Source organism: Hypanus sabinus, chromosome 21, assembly GCF_030144855.1.
Source record: "Hypanus sabinus isolate sHypSab1 chromosome 21, sHypSab1.hap1, whole genome shotgun sequence".
In the NCBI taxonomy this organism is placed as follows: domain Eukaryota; kingdom Metazoa; phylum Chordata; class Chondrichthyes; order Myliobatiformes; family Dasyatidae; genus Hypanus; species Hypanus sabinus.
The window spans coordinates 51,298,020-51,320,443 of NC_082726.1; the positions used below are offsets into that span (position 1 = coordinate 51,298,020).

Here is a 22,424-nt window from a genome sequence, read left to right on the forward strand (position 1 = left end):
TGGCTGAACTCATCCAAAAAACTGCAAAGATTGATCTAATATGTTTAACCTTCCACAATGTATTCGTTGCGCTCTCACTGATTTCAATACCAGTTGGATGAACATTATACAAGCGTAATGCCCTGGAGTTTTTGTCACTTTCAGATCAAAATAATGAGTCCTGCTGGAATAGATATGAATGTACCTGTGTGACAAACCATTTTAGCTGCTCTGTTCAAACCAGACTGTTATAATTTCAATACACATGCAGGAATATTTATATCAAAATTCATTAATGCTGCTTAACTGTGCTGGTTTATGCAATTACCAATTATGATTTGCAAACATGGACGCTAACTGAAAGTTGGAGAAACAGCACAGCTGGTGACCAACTTCCCAACTGACCACAACAACAAAGCTCTTCCCAAATTTAGATTGCCCCTCCCAAATGATGAAGCAGTCCCTTTCACTTTAAATGTAGCGTTTCTTTATTGAACAGTATTCCTTCAGTTTTACAATGGTCGTCATCATTAAATAACTATTGACATTTAAGAAGAGGTTCCTTGCTTAGTAGGAGACATAAAATGGCGACGGTTCCTCTCGAGCGGATTCATTACTTCAATCATTCTATTTATTCCTTGAATTTTTTTTTGAGGGTCCAGGTAATTTTTCTTCACAATAATAAAAGGGGAGGGGGTGTCAGTGTTAAAGAGTGTGACAGTTCTTCATCTCAATGTCTTAACCTCTGTTCATGTTCAGGTCTTTACTAACGTCTCCCTCCCTTTCTCAATCGCCTTTATTCTCCACTCTCCAACAATACCAATCTCTTCACTGCAACAACATGCTTATTATCTTTCTGCAGTCTCACTGCAGTCCTCTCATTAAGGCCACCAGATTACTCTCGAATGGAGATGATGACAAAAACAACTGGGCTAATTAAAGAAAATGGGCTGAGAATATCTCACTTCACTGGTCAGCATCTGTGATGAAGCAAAACTCACTGAACTCTTAAGACTCTTACCTGGGGCTACCCCAAAGAAGAGTCTTCAACCTGAAATGCCCCTGTTCTTCTGCAAATGTTGCTGACTTTAGATTTCCAGCTGTCTTAGTCAAACATGTTCAACTCTTGCAGAAGTAAAAAAATCCGGATGCTGGAAATCTGAGATGCAAGCAGAAATTGCTAGAAACAATCAGCAGGTCAGGCAGTGTCTGTAGAAAGAGAAGGTGTTGACGTTCAGATGAAGGGTAAACCATGTCTCTTTCCAAAGATGCTGTATGATCTAAGTGTTTCCAACATTTTCTGCTTTTTATTCCAAGATTCCGCTGCAATGGATTCAGGCCCTGGACTTGAAACAATGGAGGAACTCAGAGAATCAAGCAGCATCTGTGAAGGCAGAAGGTGTATGTCGAGACCTTGTCTCAGGATGAAGAGGAAACAGGAAAGACTGCCAGTATATGGCATTGTGTATTGGATGGTGGGGTGTGGTAGAGGATGGTGGGTGGGAGAGGCGGGGGGAACAGATGCTGGCTGGTGATAGGTGGAGCCAAATGTGGATGAGTATGATTGGCAGGTGGAACCAGGTGGGGGAAGGAGGAGGACAGAAGCCAGTGGGTGATAGGTGGAGCCAGATGTGGATGGTAAGATGGACAGTTAAAACAAGGTTTCCCCCTCATTCTTCTAAACTCCTGTGAGTACAGGCACAGAGCCAAACACTTTTCACATGTTAACTCTATCATTCCTGGGATCCTTCAAGTCATTCTCCTCTGGACCATCTCCAATGCCAGCAATCCTTTCTTTGATATGGAGCCCAAAACTGCACACAAGACTCCAAATCTGGTCTGAACAATGTTTTATAAATCCTCAGCAACACATCCTTGCTCTTACATTCTAGGCCTCTTGAAATGTATGAAAACGTTGCATTTGCCTTCATTACTACATCAAGTCAGGACAGCAACTCCCCAAGATTAGATGCAAAAGGGTGCAGAATGAAGCCTCCGCTGGGGATTGACTGGGTACTGTTGGAGAGTGGAGGTTCAGCAGATTGTAAAAACAGGACTGGGGTGAAATATGGGGTCAGAGGAGGGTGGTGGGGGGGGGGGGGTAAGAGAGTTGGGCAGGAGAGAGTGGAGATCCCTGCTCGATGCAGAGGCCTAGAATCTAGAGAGTTTGTAATCCTTGGTGGGCAACGGGATGTAAAGAACTGTCACTTGCAACAACACAGACCCTGTCAAACTCAGAAAAGCAAGAAACAAAGCCCTAGGAGGAGGTAGAGAATAGGAGGCAGTGTTAGACAAGTGAGGGAAGAGAGCAGGATACAGAGGAAAAACCACAGATGTGGTGAATGGATTAAACACACTTGAGATCCCAGATGGCACCAGATCAGGGCCGGAAGTCGCACCGGACAAGGTGCTGGTGAGGAATTCAAAAGTAAACTAAAATAAGACTGAACAACACCCTTTAGTTTGCCTGGGGATAAAAGGATACTTTGCTATCAACAATGCTCATCATTTAGGTCCTGATGCTGCTCGACCCTCCAGCAGATTGTTAGTTGCTTCAGATTCCAGCATCTTGCTTTTCCACTCATCATCTCCCTCTGCCTCCCAATGAATTACACCTTCTCTCCACCGATCAGCAACCCTGGCTAATGGGTGCATCAGATTTCACATCAGACTGGTGTGATCTGCAGTTTGGTTAGCTGGCCGGTCCAGATTTTTGCTACCCTTCCCATCCTATGTCTCCAGCAGAATAAGTTCAAAGTTCAAGGACTCAATCCCAAGGATTCTACAACTCATGTTCTCAATATAATTATTTACTATTTCTTTTGTATTTGCACAGTTTGTCTTCATTTGCACATTGGTTGTCAGTCTTTGTGTGTAGTTTTCTCAATGGTTCTATTGTATTTCCTTGTTCTGCTGTGAATGGCAGCAAGAAAATGTATGGTGGCATATACGTAGTTTGATAATAAAGTTACTTTGAACTTTGAACAAAATATCTAATCAGCCAATCATGAGGCAGGAAATCAATGCAAAAATGCATGCAGGTATGGTCAAGAAGTTCAGTTCGAACATCAGAATGGGGAAGAAATGAGATCTGAGTGACTTTGACCACGTTGTTGCCAGAGGAGATATCTGAGAAACTGCTGATTTCCTGGGATTTTCATGCACAACTGTCTCTAGAGTTTACAGAGAGTGGAGCAAAAAGCAAAAACATCCAGTGAGTGGCGTCCTGGGGGGAGAATGAGAGAGGTCAGAGAAGGGCCAGCTGGCAGGAAGGCAACAGTAACTCAAATAACCAAGCATTACAACATTGGCGTGCAGAAGACAATCTCTGAGTACACAACACATCAAATTTTGAAGTGGATAGGATATAGCAGCAGCCGACCTCACTGGGTTCCATTCCTGCATCTAACAAAGTAGCCACTATGTGCAGAAGTGGTAACTTAGTGACCATGAGGCATTTGAAGAAAGGAGTGTTTCACTGTTCGGGACCCAACACTGCCCAAATGTTGGGGAGACCATACCAAAATTCACCATGCTTTAGGGAGCACGCGATATGTGGGAGCAAATGCTCAAGATCAGTCATTTTCCATCTGTAATTTTCACTTGCATACAACATGCACCAAAGCTATTGTTCAGCTGAGGAGGGTAGATGCTGCCTGACATGGGTTCCTCCACCATTTTGTGCGTGTTGCACTGGATATCCAGCATCTGTAGAATTTCTCATGTTTATTCACTCAGACAGTCTATTGGTCCCTTAGAGTATAACAGAGACAATCCATCCAGCGCACCTTACAGAACACTGGAGAAAATATAAAGGAGTGTAGAAGGTTGAGGGGGGACTTGATAGAGGTATTTAAAATTATGAGGGGGATAGAGTTGACGTGGATATGCTTTTTCCATTGAGAGTAGGGGAGATTCAAACAAGAGGACATGAGTTGAGAGTTAGGGGGCAAAAGTTTAGGGGTAACACGAGGGGGAACTTCTTTACTCAGAGAGTGGTAGCTGTGTGAAACGAGCTTCCAGTAGAAGTGGTAGAGGCAGGTTTGATATTGTCATTTAAAGTAGAATTGGATAGGTATATGGACAGAAAAGGAATGGAGGATTATGGGCTGTGTGCAGGTCGGTGGGACTAGGTGAGAGTAGGCGTTCTGCACAGACTAGAAGGGCCGAGATGGCCTGTTTCCGTGCTGTAATTGTTATATGGTTAAATGGACTCTACTTTGTATTTCTAATACGTCCCCTCCAAGCTGATGATAACCAGGTTTCCACCAGTATATGACCAGCCCAGTAGCTCCATAAGCTGGGCCCCCCTCAGTTCCGCACAATGGCAGAAAGCCCACCATGTGGTTCGGCAGCCCATCCCTACCTAATCCTGAACCTGAGCAAAGGCAAAGACCACACAAGAGAAAATCTGCAGACGCTGGAAATCCAGGCAACACACACAAAATGCTGGAGGAACTCAGCAGGCCTTGGTGGAGATCCCAAGAGCTTAGCACCTGGTGGGGTCACCTATGTCAGTAAAGTCGGGGGTGGGGGGGGGGAATCCAAAGAGTGATCCAACCAAGACCTCATTGGTGGAGCTGGCAGAAGATGATGAAGCATCCCAACAGCAGTGAGAGTGGAGGAAGGCTGTTGCCATGAAGGGTCCTCAATCACCTTGGATGCTTTGCCACTGAACCCTGACCCCAGTCTGTCCAGGACCCTGTGGTGGCTGCCCATGCATCAGCCTCGTTAAATGAAGTCACACACAGGCTTTCTCCATCAAGGAGAAACCTGTCGGGAGACCATCATTCTCAAGTGATCCCACAACATCTACTACTGCTACACATCTTCCTTCTTCATGCAATGGCACACATTACGTATGCATTGCCACCTACCTTTTTATCTCTCCTCATCTGCCTATTGCCTCCCCTTGGGCCGCCTCCTCCTTCCCTTTCTCCCATGGTCCACTCTCCTCTACAATCATATTCCTTCTTCTCCAGCCTTTTCTACCTATCACCTCCCAGCTTCTTACTTCATCCCCCTCCCTCACCCACCTGGCTTTGCCTATTGCATTCTAGCTCCTCATGTTAATATTCTAGCTTCTTCCCCCTTCCTTACCAGTCCCGATGAAAGATCTTGGCCCAAAACATCAATTTCCATAGATTTTGCCAGATCTGCTGAATTCCTCCAGCATTTTGCATGTAGTGCATACTGTCACACCTGCCTCCACCACCCCCCCCCCCCCCCCCGCCCCACACTGTCACTGTGTCACGCACATTGACCCTTTTAGACCATTGGGAACTTTCAGGTTGGAATTGAGCTTCTGTCTTCAGAATTAACCAGCACCAACAAGATCTGGGAACTTCTAACAATACAGCAGACAGGAGCAGGATTGAACTGTCTAGTAAGCAGTGTGACATGACCGTGTACAGAAAAGGAGGTGCTAAAACCAGTCCCCAATTCATTCTGAGGTCCTGTTTCATGAAACACGCATTCAACGGACATTTACTGCGGAAATAATTTAACATTCACAAGGGGGGGAGAAAGCAGGTACAGACAGCTGGGAGATAAGGAGAGGAGGAAGGGAAGTACAAAATAAATAAAGTTGAAGTCTGCTGACACAACAAGGTTAATGGCTCGTCACCAGTGCTGGTGTGCAATTGTTAGAACTGCAAGGGCATGAACAGCCCATTTCCTTGGCCTCCATTGCTGGAGTTCCTTTCCCCAGTTGCCCCTGGCTAAACATCAGAGGCACAAACTAAAGTGCATCCCGCTGCCCCATGTCTCTCTGGGCCTCCGTGCCCCCCTTATCCAACAGAAACATATTTATTCAGCCACTGCATCAGGAACACAATGGAATCTGGGCTCATTCTCTGCAAAGGGCAGCCCTTCCTTCCTCCGCCATTGGTCGAGGGAAAAGTACAGAGCCCTTTGCAGGGAGAGGTGGCTCACGATCGACAAATAAGAGTACAAGTTGGGGGGTCCAAGTCTTGCCTTCTCCTGGACTGATGCAAGACATGGCCAGCTCACCACTCCCTTTCCCAAGAGTGTTGCACTGAGCCCAACCCATCGCCAAAAGTCACAGTGTCTGCACTCTGCAACAAGAACCATTTCTACATCGTTTCCAGCCCTTGAGTCTGTCATGCGCCAACCAACAGGAGGAGTACCATCAGCTCTATACTACTGTCCTTAAGTTGCTGCTGAACGCACGATGCACTACCCAGTCTCTCAGTGCAGGGTTCGACTAACCGTGCGTTATAGCTTGTGCTTGGTGCTGGCGTGGTGCCGACTGCTCCTACGTTCCGACGTATTCCGCTTGACTCTGATCGCAGCGGCCGGCTGCTCCAGGTTAAGGGAGGGGCTCGAGCGAGACTTCTTCAGGCCATTTCCCTCGCTCTCGGCTGTGTCGAATAGGGCGGCGTCGAACTTGTCCAGGTCATCAGTTCCGGCTTTCAGCTTGGCCCGCAGCAGCGAGACATACGTGCAGAACCGCATCTCCTGTAGGAGGGAGAGCACAGAGGTTTGGTTCATCAAAGGTGGTCACAGTGGGCGGGGGGTGGGAGGGGAGAGGATATGAGGCAAGAGACCGAGACGAGGGACCAACAGGCTGTAGATGCTAGAATTTGCAGCAACAGACAAAATGCTGGATGAAGAGGACAATTGACATTTCACCTGGATTGAAAGACAGAGGAGAGATAATCAACATAAAGAGGCAAGAGGAAGGGTTGGAACAGGAGCTGGCAGGTGATAGGTGGATCCATATCTGTGACATGCAGATGAAGGCAGCAAGAGTAGAAAGAGTAACAGAATCTGGGAGGAGATAAGCAAATGCAGAGGATAGAATTTGATTGAAAATGAAGGTGGAGCTCAGAACCAAATAATAGTGGGAGCTTGATGAGCGGGAAGTGGGTGAGAGGAGGGAGTCCAAATCTGGGGAGTGTAGATATAAGGTGGTCACTAATAAAAAGATTATGGGATTCAAGAGATACTTCTCCTGTGGAGATGGGGAACTCCATCCCAAATGATTTATGTAAAAAATAGTGATGTAATTAAGAGAACACCTTGAATAAGTACACCTCTGACATGGACAGTCCCAAGCCTGGCTGTGAATGGAGGAGGGCTGGGCAAGGGGTTAGCACCCCATCCAGTAAAAAATGCTTTAAGAATATTGAAGATGGGCTAAACCGGGAGACAGCTTGAAAGACTGGCCCAGGGCAGAGGACACTGGCAATCTGCTGTCGGCAGCCTATGCCCCAGGAGGGCTGATAGGCTTAACTAACTAAATTGAATAAGTAAATGGCAGAAGAACCCAAGTACATGGGAAATGGGAGAAGTTGGCCATTTTATTCGCTTGTCTTTTCTGCTCGTCAAGGAGTTGATGGAGGATCTTTTACCGAAGCACCACTTTTCCATATTAACCCTTTATCCCTTGGTTTTCTGCAAATCTAAAAATCTATCCGATAGATATCTAGGATGCTGGTTGAACAAGGATAAAGCGTGGGAGGAATATACTGAAGTTATATAGGCGGAGGTGTGTGTGCAGCATCAAAACTAGCATGGATCTAATAGACTGAATGGCCTGTTTCTTTGATCAAGCTTCCCGCAATGCTGGTTTTATCATGCTGATTATTTGCTATCGAATATGCAGAGGTAAATACATGGCTGGGACTGTTTTACTTCCAGACCAAATACCAAATGAAGCTCAATTCTTCAATGTGTAGCCTGTCACCTAGATGGTGCTATTTATCCAGAACGAGCTGCCAGATAAAGTGGTTGAGGCAGGTACATTAACAACATGTAAAAGGTGCTTGGACAAATACAGGGATAGAGAAGGCAAGAGAGATATGGGCCCAAATAGGACTGGCTTGGAAGGGAATCTTGGTTGCCAAGCACCACTTGGGCTGATGTACCTTTTTCTGTACTCTATGACTCCAGCATTAACACAGTCCTGGGGATGGGCTGCATTGTTGGAGGTTCAGCGAGATGTGAAATGTATCTGCTCCCTGCGATGGATGCAAGTAATCTCGTGGGTGGAAGAGAAAAATTATAAATGTGCAACAAAATTATGATCTGCAACTCAGTGCCTTTCAGGGCAATGGAAGCAGAGGCAGTGAACACCTTCAGAAGTGTGTAAGCACTTGAGAGGGAAGTGGGACTGACAAAATTGTTCTACCAAGAGCTAGCATTGAATTGATGGACCGGATAGTCACTCTGTGCTGTAACAACTCTACAACACTTTGTAGAAGAAACAGTAAGTTCTTCCTGGTGTCCTGCTCAATATTTATCTACAGACCAACAACACATACATAAAATCTAATCATTGTTACATTGTATTTGTGGGACCTTCCTGTGTGCAAAATGGCCCTTTGTGTTTCCAGTATTACAAGAGGGACAATACATTGCTGATGGGAAAGAACTTGAAAGGTATCATTTAAACTAAGCCTTCCTTGTATGAAAAGCAAAGCTTTTCAGCTCTTGCCCTTTGATATGAAATTGCCTCCTTGCTCACCTCGAATTCCAGGTATTCCTCTTTCTGTTTGTATTCCTCCAGCTCTTTAGTCTTCGCCTTCTTGTCAGGAGGGACTGAATGATGCTCAGCCAGATCTGCAGTCATTGCCTTCAGCCTGGCTTCATGAGCCTTTATCTGCTCTTCCTACAAAATGAGAAATGAAGAACGGGCTTTTAGTTCTTTCCCCCACCACATGATTTGCTCAAAATGTCTTAATCTTGCTGGCTTCGAAAACGACGTGGCTCTATCCTTGTCATTGCCTCTAGCGACCAGCAGAGGTCCCACTGTGCTGCCACAACTCCATGAACATGCTGGGACTGTTCGATGGGATCACGTTTTGGGCATCTGATCTCCTTTGCTGTAGTTCTGTCAGACTTAGTCTTGATGTCCCCTTGGCTCTCGGTTTTATTAGTGGCACTGATTAAGTGCCATAAACCTAGGAACAGAGAGAGCCTGTGGTATGTTGAATACTGGGTAAACGAGTAGTCTTTGGGGTATTGTAAATCTGTGTCTTTATTGATGGTTTGCTGCACTTGAGTGCTTTGGGGGGGGGTACTGATGCTTTTTGCTGGTGGGGGAGGGGGGATTGTTGCCTTGCTGCTCCTTGTGTGTGGGAGGGGAGAGCTGGGGGCGGGGCTTTGGGGTTCTAACATTTAACTGTCATTCATTCTTTGGGGCACTCTATTTTCGTGGATGTTTGTGAAGAAAAAGAATTTAAGGATGTATATCGTATACATTTCTTTGACATTAAATGTACCTATTGAACCTAATGATCAGAACAATATAATTACCTGCATAATCCAATGGATCAGTAATAACATGGGCTGACGTTGGTGAAATGCATGTCCACATTTAGAGTCACAGAGCCCTATAGCACAGAAATAGGCCCTTCGTCCCCTCTAGTCTGTGCCAAACTGCTATTCTTCCCTCCATACCCCTCCTATCCATCTACTTAACCAATCTTCTCTGAAATGTTGCAATCAAACCTGCATCCACCGCTTCTCCTGGCGTCTCATTCCACACTTGCAACACCCTCTGAGAGAAGAAGTTCCCCCTTAAATTCCCATTAAATATCTCCCCCTTTCACCCTTACCTATGACCTCGAGTTCTAGTCTCACTCCACCTCAGTGGCAAAAACCTGCTTGTAATTACCATATCTATATTCCTCATAATTTTGTGTAGCTTTATCAAAACTCTTTTTTCTGCACACCAGGGAATAAAGTCCTAACCTATTCAACCTTTCCGTATAACTCTGGTCCACAAGTCCCAGCAACAGCCTTGTAAATTTTGTCTGTACTCTTTCAATCTTATTAATACCTTTCCTTTAGGTAGGTGACCATCAGGTAGGTAGGTAGGTTTCTGAATAGCCATTCCTCACACAACAACATATACTACAGGGTCTCTAATTTCCTTCATGGATCTGCAGCAGAGCTACACAGGGCAAGGGCTAGCACATCTGTAACACATTGGTATTCTATTCCCCTGGCTACTCTTTAACTGAAGTCATTCACTGTTGATGCTACTCCAATTCTGGCCTCTTGACCATCTCCTGCTTTATTGAGCAGGTCTTCAGACTGTAGAATTCCTTCTCTAAATCTTTGCACCTCTCCCCTTTCCACAACCTCCTTAAGAACTTGGACACTTGCCCTCGTATCCCTGCAGACTAACACAGGTAGGACACTGAAAAGTGTGGTGGAACAGAAGGATATGGGAATACAGATCCATAATTATTTGAAAATGGTAGATGGGGTGGTAAGGAGAACTTATGGCACATTGGCCCTTATACATCAAAGTAGTGAGTACAAGAGTAGGGATGCTATGTTGAAGTTGCATAAGACATTGGTGTGACCAAAGTTGGGGTAGTGTGTGCACTTATGGTCACCTATCTACAAGAGAGATTGCAAGAGTGCAGGGAAAATGTACACGAATGTTGCCAGGACTTGAGGACCTCAGTTACTGGGAAAGGTTGAATAGTTTAGGACTTCATTCGCTGGAGCTTTGGAGAATGAGGAGAGATTTGGTAGAGGTATACAAAATGATGAGGGGTATAAATAGGGTAAATGCAAGCAGACTTTTCCCACTGAGGTTAGGTGATACTAGAACTTGAGGTCATAGGTTAAGCATAAAAGGGGAAATATTTAAGGAGAACCTGAGTGGGAACTTATTCAGTCAGAGGGGGGTGCAAGTGTAGAAAGAGCTGCCAGAGGAAGTGGTGAATGGGGGGGGGGGGTCAATTGCAACATTTAAGAGAGACTTGGATAAGTACGTGGGCAGGAAGGGGGTGGAGGGCTACTGTACAGGTGCAAGTCGATGGGACAAGGCAGAGTAAAAGTTCCGCATGGACTACATCGTTATGATATTACGCAATAAAGGAAAATGGTAGCCGACATTTTGGGTTGAGAACCTTCATCTAGAATGAAAGATAAAGGGGAGATAGCTGGGTGACGCAAGATCTGGTAAGTGATAGATGGATCCAAGTGGGGAGGGGTGATGGGCAGATGTAGGTGGGGAGAGTAGAAATAGCAACAAAAGCTGGAAGATGACAGGTGGAGGTGACAAAGGGCCCAAGGTGGAATCTAATAGGAAAGAAGGTGGAGCATGGATTCAAATGAGGGAGGAGGGAGGGCAGATGAGATAAGTGCCTAATGGTCATTGATCCATGGCATAAAAATGGTTGGGAATCTCTACTTTAGATTAATTTGCTCGCTTTCTTTCCCAGTTTCAATAAAGAATCTTCAACATAAACTGCCTCTTCTCCACAGATGATGCCTGACCCACTGAGTTTTACCAGCATTTTCTGTTTTTCTTTTAATTTCAGATTACCATCACCTGCGGTGTTTTAGCTTTTTATCTCAGTTTCCTTTCATGTGGCTCGGCAGTCTGTTGTGAAGCACTCTGCAGGTTTAAAATCTAACAAATATAAATGGAAGTTGTGGCTGTTAGCGTAACGCTGCTCCCAGTGTTACGACCAGCGGCGAGTCACTCACCAGAGAAAGCCTGGTCACCGCGGTGGGGAGCAGAGGCCGGCTGAACTTCTTCTGGGAACCAATGGCGGCAGGAAACGGCGGAGCTGAAAACATGGCTGACACCAGGTTTATACGGGTGATCCAGGACTGCATCAGCTCTGAGCTCCTGGAAGCAAAAGAAAGCAGTGTCTATAAGGGGAACACAAATCCAAGCGTGAAATCCAGGCCCCCAGAGAAACAGTGACAGAACATGGACCTCAACAGGGTCAGTGGATTCAGAGGGTGTTTCCTATAGTGGGGGAGTCTAAGAACAGTGGGGGTAGCCTCAGGATACAAGGATGTCCCTTTAGAACTGTGAGAAGGAGGAATCTCTTTAGCCAGAGGGTGGTGAATCTGTGGAATTCATTGCCACAAATGGCAGTGGAGACCAAATCATTGGGTATATTTAAAGCGGAGGCTGATAGATTCTTGATTAGTTAGGGTGTTAACGGTAATGGGGAGAAGGCAAGAGAGGTTGAGAGGGAAAATAAATCAGCCATAATGGAATGGCCGAGCAGACTCGATGGGTCGATTGGACTAATTCTACTCCTATGTTTTATGGTCTTAGTATGGACATGATGGGCAACAAGGCCTGTTTCTAAGCTGTGAGACTCTGTACCACTTTGACAACCAGATAATCAGGCTGAGGGAGGATTACTGTCATTATCTAAGGAGGATTTCTATACGTCCCTGAGTGTGGTTTAAATTGTGAAATATTTCCCAACATTTGATGGCAGGATTCTTAGCAGGGTGATTTCATTCACGTCCAAAGATCCCTCAAAGTTGCCATGCATTGACAGGATGGTTAAGAGAGAGTATGGTGTGTTGGCCTTTAGTAGTCAGGAGATTGAGTTCAAGAGCCTTGAGGTAATGTTGCACCTGATAAGGCCACACTGGGAATCTTGAGTTTAGTTCTGATCATGTCATTGTAGCAGCTTTAGAGAGGGTGCAGAGGAGGTTTACCAGGATGCTGCCTGGATTAGAGAGCATGCCTTATGAGGATAGGTTGCATAGATCCTGAAGCAAAGGAGGATGAGAGCCAACTTGATAGATGTGTACAAGATGAAAAGAGGCACACATCGAGTAGGTAGCCAAAGATTTTTCCAAAAGCAGAACTGGCTAATATGAGGGGGCATAATTTTAGGATGATTGGAGGTGGGGATATCAGAGGTAAGCATTTTTACACAGAGAGTGATGAGTACATGGAACGCCTGCTAGGGGTGGTGATAGAGGTAGATACATAAGTGACATTTAAGAAAATCTCAGATAGCCACGTGGATAATAGAAAACTGGAGAGCTTTGTAGGAGAGAAGGGTTGGAGTGATCTTAGAGTAGGTTAAAAGGTTGGCACAACATTGTGGGCCAAGGAGACTATACTGTGCTGTACTGTTCTATGTTCTAAGTTTCTGAGTTTGCCAATTCCATCATCAGAATCAGTAACACCATGAACCTTGTTGGTAAGTTTTTTCCCAGCAACTCATTTACGGACAAAACCCTTCAGAGTTCTTCAAACCAAAGTACTGTGCATCCTTAGATCATTTGGGGCTCATTGATTCTCCCACAGTTTACCTGACATGAACCTCTGGTGTAAACCCACACTTCCCTCCCTCCCCAGTCCTGGTTCTGTACTTACCACTTCCTTCTCCTTCCATTCCTAACTTTCTCACACTGACCACATTACTATATCTACACATCAAGATGATTTAATTTCTGTGAAGTGCTTTGGGAAGTTTCCAATAACAAAACAGCACTTTATAAATGGATATTTTTCTTTCTGTATGAATTGGCCCCATTCCTTTCAAACTCTTGCTTACTCAATTGCCTCAGCCTCTCTTGCAGCACAGTTTAATTTAGAACTTTGGTTGGATGGTTATTTTTCTTGACCTAGTTTGGAAATAATCAATTGTTTGCCCGACATCGACTGAAACTGAAACAGTGGCCGCGATTTACATTTTACCCAGATAAGGAGCTATTTGTGTGTTCAGTACTTATTTGGGAGCTGCTGGTGTTATCAGCACCAGTAACCTCATCCACCCTGCACAGCTATTCACTCACGGGGCCTGGAGCAGGAAGACTCTCCAATCTGCTGTCTTTAGGTAAAAAACGTTGGGCTTCTTGCTGTAGTCAGATGCCCGCACTGCCAGTGAGTGATGAATGCTGATGGCATTCTTCAGATCTTCCTCTGACAACTGCTTATCTGACTTGTACGCATCCTGTCAAAAACAAGAGAAAGTAATCAATGTTGTCTTCCTTAAAATGAAGCTTCTTGTCATTTGCACAAGTGCAATGTGAAAGCACTTGCAGCAGCATCACAGGTACGTCGCATCAGAGACTCAACATTCACAAGCAAAACGTAAATTAAACCCAAAAATATACAAAATTATACCACAGAGAACACAGTTATAGCAAAAGAAAAGTAAGTTTGTTGCGGTGCAATGTAGTCATAGTGTTGCTAAACTGAGGTAGTGATTAGGATTGTGCCTGTCGGTTCAAGAGCCGAATGCTTTAAGGGAAACACACACAAAATGCTGGAGGAACTCAGCAAGTCAGTCAGCGACTATGGAGAGGAAAACACAGATGACATTTTTTTTGGCTGAGACCCTTCATTAGTTGTGTTTATGGTTGAAAGGAAGTAGCCGTTTTTGAAGGCAAAACTCTCCTGATAAAGGGTTTCGGCCCGAAACGTCGCCACTACCTCCTCCCATATTTGCTGTCTGGCCTGCTGAGTTCTGCCAGCATTTTGTGTTTTTTATTTAACCATTTTTGAACATGGTGTTGCATGACTTCACACTTTGCCTCCTGATCAATGACACCTGTGAGAAGAAAGGCACAGCCCAGATGGTGGGGATCTTTGATGTTACACGTTGCATCTCCTGGACACACTTTTGATGGTGGGGATGGATGTGCCTGTGATGTTCTATACTCTCTATCTTCTTACATTCCTGATCATTCAAATTACCATGATGCAACCAGTCTGGATACTTTCAAAAGTACACCTGTAGAATTTTGAATTTTGTTCAGTGACAAGCCGAACCTCATTAACCTTCTAATGAAGTGGAGATGGTGGTGAGCTTTCTATGGGATTGAATCCAAGTGCAGGGCCCAGTATAGGTCATTCGATATGTTAACACAAGGAATTTGCACTTGGGGATCTATTCATAAACAAGGAAGTTCAAACGTTGCCTTTGTTTAAGTTACTCTCAAGTGATCATTGACTGGTCTCTTTTCTGGTAGACAGACTGGCTGCTGGATCCAGCCCCATATCAGTTTTCATTTTCCAGTCTCTGGCAGCGAGCTGAGATGACTAGTGGCAAATTGCCTCAGGATGAAGTGTCTTCCAAGAGCCCAGTCTGAGGGTGGTGAAGGGGACAAAAGGTACAAAGACACGTGGGAGTGGTGTGTATGTGGTGGGCAGGGAGAGGGGGAGTCTTAGCTTACCTCAACAACTCCTGCTGAACAGCAAAGTGGTGCCCAAAAAACTCAATCGGACAGAGGTCATACAGTCTTCAATCCAATCATCTAACCCTCACATTCAGGTTTCCTGGTCTCAGAGTTTTGTGGTTCAAGTCATCTATCACTAGCAGCTGTTAAGAGACACTTTTAGGATCCCAGGGCGCTTTCAGGCCTGGCGGCCATGACAGACTTGTCAAAACAGAGGCAGAGGGAGCGTGGCATATTATCACTTACCACAAGGGCAGTCAAGGACTGGCATGTTACCTTGATTAGAGGGTATTACCTATAAGGAGAAAATGGACAGACTCGAATTGTGTTTTCTGGAGCATCAGAGGCTGATGGACAATCTGATTATGAGAAGAATAGACAGGATAGATAGTTAAAGTCTTTCTCCCAGGCTGGAAATGTCGATTACTAGAGGACACAGCTTTAAGGTGAGAGTGGTAAAGTTTAAAGGAGATGCGTGCATAAGAAGTTTCAAGCAGGGAGTGGGAGGTGCTAGAACACACTGCCAGGGGAGGCGGTGGAAGCAGATGCAATAGCAATATTTAAAAGACATTCAGGCAAGAACATCGACAGGCTGGAAAGACAGCAAAACACAGTGGCCACACTATAATGTACCTCCTGCACCTAATGAAGTGACCACTGAGTGCACGTTCATAGCTTCTGCTGCTGTAGCCCATCCACTTCAAGGTTCAGAGTGTTGTGCATTCAGAGATGCTCTTCTGCACACCACTGTTGTAATGATTGATTATTTGAGTTACTGTCTCCTTCCTGTCTGCTTGAACCAGTCTGACTATTCTCCTCTGACCTCTCTCATTAACAAGGCATTTTCACCCACGGCTCACTGGATGCTCTTTTCATTTCTCGCACCATTCTCTGTCAACTCTCGAGTCAGTTGTGCATGAAAAACCCAAAACTTCGACTGTTTATTCATTTCCATAGATGCTGCCTGACCTGCTGAGTTCCTCCAGCATTTTATATGTGCTACACTCGATTTTCAGCATCTGCAGAATTTCTCTCTCAGTGGTTTTTGGCCTTTTCAAAGAGATCCACAAAGTACGTGGCTTTAAGGTAAGTGGAGAGAAGTTCAAGGGGGATATTAGAGGAAGATTTTTCACTCAGAGAGTGGTTGGTGTGTGGAATGCACTGCCTGAGTCAGTGGTGGAGGCAGATACACTAGTGAAGTTTAAGAGACTACTAGACAGGTATATGGAGGAATTTAAGGTGGGGGTTATATGGGAGGCAGGGTTTGAGGGTCAGCACAACATTGTGGGCCGAAGGGCCTGTAATGTGCTGTACTGTTCTATGTTCTATACATCAACAGACCAGTTCTAGCATTTCTCCTTTCTCTACCAACAAAAGATCTCTCAGTTAGACTAAAATATCAGCATGCAAAATAAAGTGATCTAACCTTCTGTAGGTAGAGGATCATCCCCTTCAACACACCATAGAAGGTCTTCCAGCCTCTTCTGCCCCGGGGAGCTGTGGAAAAAATTCACATCATTTGCGCCCTGCACAAATTGCCACAATATCTTCAATGCCTTGAAATGTCAGCTTCCGCAATGGTCTAAGAATTGGATAAAATTCAGGCCGCAATTGAAAAATATTTGGCTTATAAAACTCAACCGAAGAAAGACACCATGAATGATATCTTCTCCCCATTCTGGCCCACCATGGCATGTCAAGCAAAAACGACAATGTTGGACAATAATTGGAAATGTGTTTTTTATGCCACTGCACCAGTTCATTTTGCCTTACGACCAAATACCTAAACTGACACACGTTTTTTTCCTAAGGCCCTGAGAGTTATGACTTTGCAGCGTGGGAAGCTGCACATTATTGAAGAATAAAGACTACCCTACAGTAAAATCTTTAGTCAATTCACAGCCCAAGCAAAAGATCATCAGAAATAAAACTGTATTTAATTGCAAAAAGTGGCCCTTATGCTTGATGGAGCTGTGAATGAACTGATAGGATACCCACATGCCTGGCCCAGAAGTTGATTTTTAAGGTGGTGACAATTGCGGAAAGATGGGCTGCTGCTTACACACTCATCAAAGCCTGACTCGGTCACACTGAGTGGAAATAGATCCTTCGGCCCATCCAGTTTCTTCTGACCCAGTTGCATTGATCCTATCTTCTTCTGCCTACATTCTGGCCAACTCTCGCTCCCCACCCCCCACCACCCCGTGTCTGCCACTCACTCCCACACCAGGGATAACATACAGTGAGCCTGCAGTGGAGTCTGCCCGCCCTCCGTATGACCACCACATTTTCTCTGGATGCTCCAGTTTCCAACCACATCTCAAAGACCTGTGGACTGGTGAGATGATTGTCCCTGGTGCGTAGCTGAGCATAAGAATCTGTAGGAGTTGATGTAGACTCCGGAGAATTAAAAAATGGAATTAATGTTGGATTAGTAGAAATGAGTGGTTGATAGTTGCTGCAGATTTGATGGGCTGAAGGGCCTATGACTCGCTATCTAGTCAGTGTTATTGGGTTGTGGCATATCAATCCATTGTTAACTTGTTACATCAATTGACTAAGATGAGCTGCAGGAAGGGGAGGGTCCTTCCTTTGGCTGGGAGGAAACGGTTTATCATGCATATATGGAGAATGAGAGATTCAGCCCGTCTGAGTATCTGAAGGGGCTGCTCCTAAAGTTCCGGCTGCATTTCAGCCCCACACTCCTGATCTATAGTCACCAGTGCAGAGGGGTATGGGCTGCTGGTGGTCTTGCTTCTGGGCCTGGCCAAAGGGGCCATTCATGGGGCCAGTGGTGAGTGATCGAGGGCTCTACTGGAGCCTACTGCCTTCCTCTTTTCGAGAATTATATCCATGCCCGGGTGCAAAGACATGCAGGTTGATGGGTCAATTGGTGGCTGTAAATTGTGCAGTTGAGTGGCAGAATCTGGGGGAGATTAAAATAGGATTATCGATGGTCAGTATGGACTCAACGGGCTGAAGGGCCTCTTTCTGCGCTATAAGATTGTATGAATATTACATTCTATAAATTGACAAAGATTACAGAGGATTTATGTGAATTCAAGTAAGAAACCCTGACATTAGTTAAGTGGGAGCAGGAAGTAATGAGGAGGACCCACCACTGCCTCCTTAATTCAGGGGCAGTTATGGATGGACAATAAATACTGGCATTGCCAAAGATGCCTGCATCTCATAAACAGACAAAGGAGGAATGGTGGGCCAAAAGCTACCAATGTGACTGATGTCATAGGTTTGTTTATTAAAGAGCTTGTTCCACCCTCACTGAAGGTAGGAAGGCAATTCTATATTCCTGGATGTTGTGCCAATACTGGACTTGTACATTAACCTTTCAGTCCTCCTTGCCCATTCAATGCATGCCCCGCGGTTTTTCAGGAGGTGACACTCACTTTTCTTCCCATCGGAATCGGCGTGCACCTTGCGCACCAGGAAGCCATGCTTGTACGTGGCAGCATTGGGGTCCTGCATGATGTCCAGGAACGGGTTGCTGCCACTGCTGATCCGCTTCATGGTCTTCAGGCTTGGGTCTGCCCTTTCATCGGCCAACTCAGACAAGGATTTACGCAGTTCCTCCTCATTACTGTCAGGAGGGAAAGCACTTGTCTTAAGCATAATCAAAACCCTTCCGCAAGCACAGTTTCTCACACAAGTCATCACCTAACCACTTCAGCTTTAGCCTATTCATCCGCATCCTCAGCTGTCTCTGCAGTGGGCTGGGTTGACAGAAACGAGAACCCGATGATCCCTCAGGCGAAGGACGGAGGGATCTTAACGCAAATACTCACACATTTCTAAAGGTTGCAGGGCAGGTAAGTAAGAAGGTTAAGGAGGGTCATAAATGGGTGGGGACTGAGGGAGGGAAGTTGAACCAGCATCATTTTTAATCCTCTTGCATCCTCTTCAGGCAGTGCTTTTGATTATTTAACATGCTCTGTTATCGTTTCTGTCGGCACTAAAGCAGGATTGCATTCAGGAAGCACTTTGCCAACCCTAATCGCATCACACTGATATCAGTTGCTTCTGTCCTGCAAATAATTCTGTTATTATCTCTCCACAGGGATACTTTAAGATTCGGATGTTTTGGGATGAAACAGAGAATGAGGAGAGTCTGCAGGCTACAGCTGTATTTCCCCCAATTCACTCCCACCATTCGTTTAAGAAGGCAGCATCCATCTTAAAGAACCATCACAATTCAGGATGTGACCTCTTCTTGTTACTACCATCGGAGAAGAGATACAGGAGTCTACAGACACACACCCAACCCTTCATCCCCTCCACGATCTGAATAGTTCTTGTTGTTCCCTTCCCTGGCATGGTATGGTACAGCAGTGTAGTGGTTAGCGCAACACTTTACGGTACAACCAACCCAAGTTCAATTCCCGCTGCTGCCTGTAAGGAGTTTGTACATTCTCCCTGTGACCGCATGGGCTTTCTCTGGCTGCTCTGGTTTCCTCCCACACTCCAAAAACAAACCAGCTGACAGGTTAATTGGTCATTGTAAATTGTCCCGTGAGAAGGCTGACATTTTAGGTTGACCTGACATGCTGATTGTCCATACCCTGCATGACACACTGAGTCCCTCCAGCTTTCTGTCTGCAGCCTTACAAGTAAGACCATAAAGCATAGGAGCAGAATTAGGCCATTGAATCTGCTCTGCCACATGATCATAGCTGATTTATTATCCCTTTCAACTCCATTCTCCTGCCTTCTCCCCATAACCTTTGATTTTCATACTAATGAAGAACCTATCAATCTCCACTTTAAATATATCTTATGACTTGGCCTCCACAGCAATGAATTCCACGGATTCAGCACCCTCTGGCTAAAGAAATTCCCTCTCATCTCTGTACTAAAGGTACATCCCTCTATTCTGAGGCCCTCTGGACCTTGACTCACCCAAATATTGGAAACAGAATCAGAATCAGGTTTATTATCACCAGCCTGTGACATGAAATTTGTTAACTTAGCAGCAGTTCAATGCAATACATAATATAGAAGAAAAAAAAATACTACAAATAACTAAATAAATCAATTACAGTATATGTATATTGAATAGATTAAAAAACAAATACTGTATATTTTAAAAAGTGAGGTAGTGTCCAAGGGTTCAATGTCCATTTTAGAATTAGATGGCAGAGGGGAAGAAGCTGTTCTTGAATCGCTGAGTGTGTGCCTTCAGGCTTCTGTACCTCCTGCCTGATGGTCACGGTGAGAAAAGGGCATGCCCTGGGTGCTGGAGGTCCTTAATAATGGACGCTGTCTTTCTGAGACACCGCTCCTTGAAGATGTCCTGGGTACTTTGTAGGCTAGAACTCAAGATGGAGCTGACTAGATTTACAACCCTCTGCAGCTACTTTCGATATTGTGCAGTAGCTCCCCCATATCAGACAGTGATGCAGCCTGTCAGAATGCTATCCAAGGTACACCCATAGAAGTTTCTATAGAAGATCTCTGCATCCACTCTATCAATATTCAATAGGCTTCAGTGAGAGTAAGCAGCTTTAAACATCTCCCTCTCCACCACCCCATTCACTTTCCTATCATTTTCTTTCTTAACCTTTCTCTCCTTGCTTACTGTCTGAGAGGTGATGACCAAGCAATATTATTAAGGTAGACAGTTTGTTAACCAATGCTCAAGAACCAGTTTGTCCTTTCTGGATGCACTTGTGATCCCACCACGGTGTTCAATCCTATTTTTACACCACAGAGTTTGTTTTGCCTTGCATGACGGAGCACCCTGTGGAGACCTCAGAGCTGCAATAAGGCTCACAGCAGATAATGAGAGATGTGGAACGAATTCTCGCACAGGTACTGACAGAAAAATCAATGCAATTAACAATATGCAGCTAAAATAAGAAAATATAATTGAAAGATTTGCTTTCTGAACCTTTGCAATGCACACATTTCTCTCTCAGTTTCCAACAAAAGCTCTCATCAAACTAGCTCAGGACTGATTAAATTCCCAATTAACTTGTATATAAATGGGTACATGTGCTGGCATTTTGATTTTCATAACTTTATCACTATTTCCTTTTATATTAAGAACTTAACAGTGTAGGATTTTCTAGCTAAAGCATGCGAGAGTCAACTATGGCCTAACCAAAGCCGCGGCCCTTTACTTCCATTACAAACCCAACAAAAGCAGTCGCCTTACACTGATGTCATTACGTCAGACACTGCCTCTTGAAGCCAACACCACTCAAAGGCAGTGTTTGTGAATTAGGGAGAACACTTTCTGTTATGTGACATCTGTCACCCATTACATTACCCTACCACGGTAGGGTGGTGAAGAGTTGCCAGCATTATCATCATCTTCTCAGGCAGTCCCATGGGTCCAGAATAAGCTACTCCCACTCTAACTCTGTGGACTCTAGGGCAGCAGAGATGGACCCCATGGGGCTGCAACACTCTACTACAGATGAGCTGGCTGGAATTGATGGTGTGTCGCAGGAGTTAGCATGGGAGGCAACCAGCCCTATCCATTATCTACAGTGGCTTCTCCGTGCTGATGCTAAAGCCTCCATGTTTGTAGTATCATCCACACTGCCATTTTCAACAGGACAAAAATCATCAACTTATGCAACAACTTTGAGGGATCAAGAGAAAGGGGCCCCAAGATCCCGCAGTTCCTCCACATTGCTAAGAATCTTGCTATTAAACTTGTATTCCATTTTTAAGTTAGACCTTCCAAAGTGCATCACTTCCAAGAATGAACTCCATCTGCCATTTCTCAGCCCGGTTCTGCATCCTATCAATGTCCTATTGCAACCTATGACAACCTTCTACACCATCAACCAATCACCTACAAACTTACTGACCCACCCTTCCACTTCCTCATCCAAGCCATTTATAAAATTCACTATGAGCAGGGGTCCCAGAACAGATCTCAGCAGAGCACCACTAGTCCAGGCAGAAAATATTCTGCCTACTACCACCCTCTGCCTTCTTTCAACAAGCCAATTTTGATCCATGCAGCCACTTTTCCCCAAATTCCATGCCTCTTGACTTTCTGAGTGAGTTTGCCATGGGGAACCCTGTCAAATGCCTTACTAAAATCCATTTAAACCACACCCCTGCTCTCCCCTCTTCAATTCGCTTTGTTACTTCCACAATCAGGCTCATGAGCCACCACTTACCCCTCACAAAGCGATGCTGACTATTAATAGTCAGGCTATGCTTCTCCAAATACTCATAATTCCTGTCTCAAAGAATCCTCTCCAATAGCTTGTCTGCCACTCAGTGGCCACTTTATTAGCTACACCTGCTCGTTAATGCAAATACCTAATCAGCCCATCATGGGGCAGCAACTCAATGCATAAAAGCATGCAGACATGGTCATGAGGTGCAGTTGCTATTCAAACCAAACATCAGAATGGAGAAGAAATGTGATCTGGATGCCTTTGACGTCAGAATGAATGTTGGTGCCAGATGGGACGGTTTGCGTATCTCAGAAGCTACTGATCTCCTGGGATTTTCATGTACAACGTTCT

At 45.0% G+C, this 22,424-nt stretch overlaps 1 protein-coding gene across 8 annotated transcripts in view; it reads right to left on the reverse strand.

Annotated features, from left to right (window-relative positions):
• Positions 1–639: 639 nt before the first annotated feature.
• The window catches only part of LOC132379043 (PH and SEC7 domain-containing protein 1-like), a 222,282-nt gene continuing 200,497 nt past the window's right edge, over positions 640–22,424 (reverse strand). For 7 of the 8 annotated variants that reach the window (XM_059946520.1, XM_059946523.1, XM_059946522.1 and 4 more), the window contains 6 exons: positions 18,324–18,514; positions 16,343–16,413; positions 13,531–13,688; positions 11,458–11,602; positions 8,471–8,614; positions 640–6,459 (listed from right to left, as the gene is read on the reverse strand). In XM_059946520.1, the coding sequence (XP_059802503.1) occupies positions 6,217–6,459; positions 8,471–8,614; positions 11,458–11,602; positions 13,531–13,688; positions 16,343–16,413; positions 18,324–18,514 (952 nt within the window). In that variant the 3' untranslated portion in view covers positions 640–6,216. The remainder of the gene's footprint in view (positions 6,460–8,470; positions 8,615–11,457; positions 11,603–13,530; positions 13,689–16,342; positions 16,414–18,323; positions 18,515–22,424) is intronic. The other variant, XM_059946519.1, reaches the window with a different exon arrangement.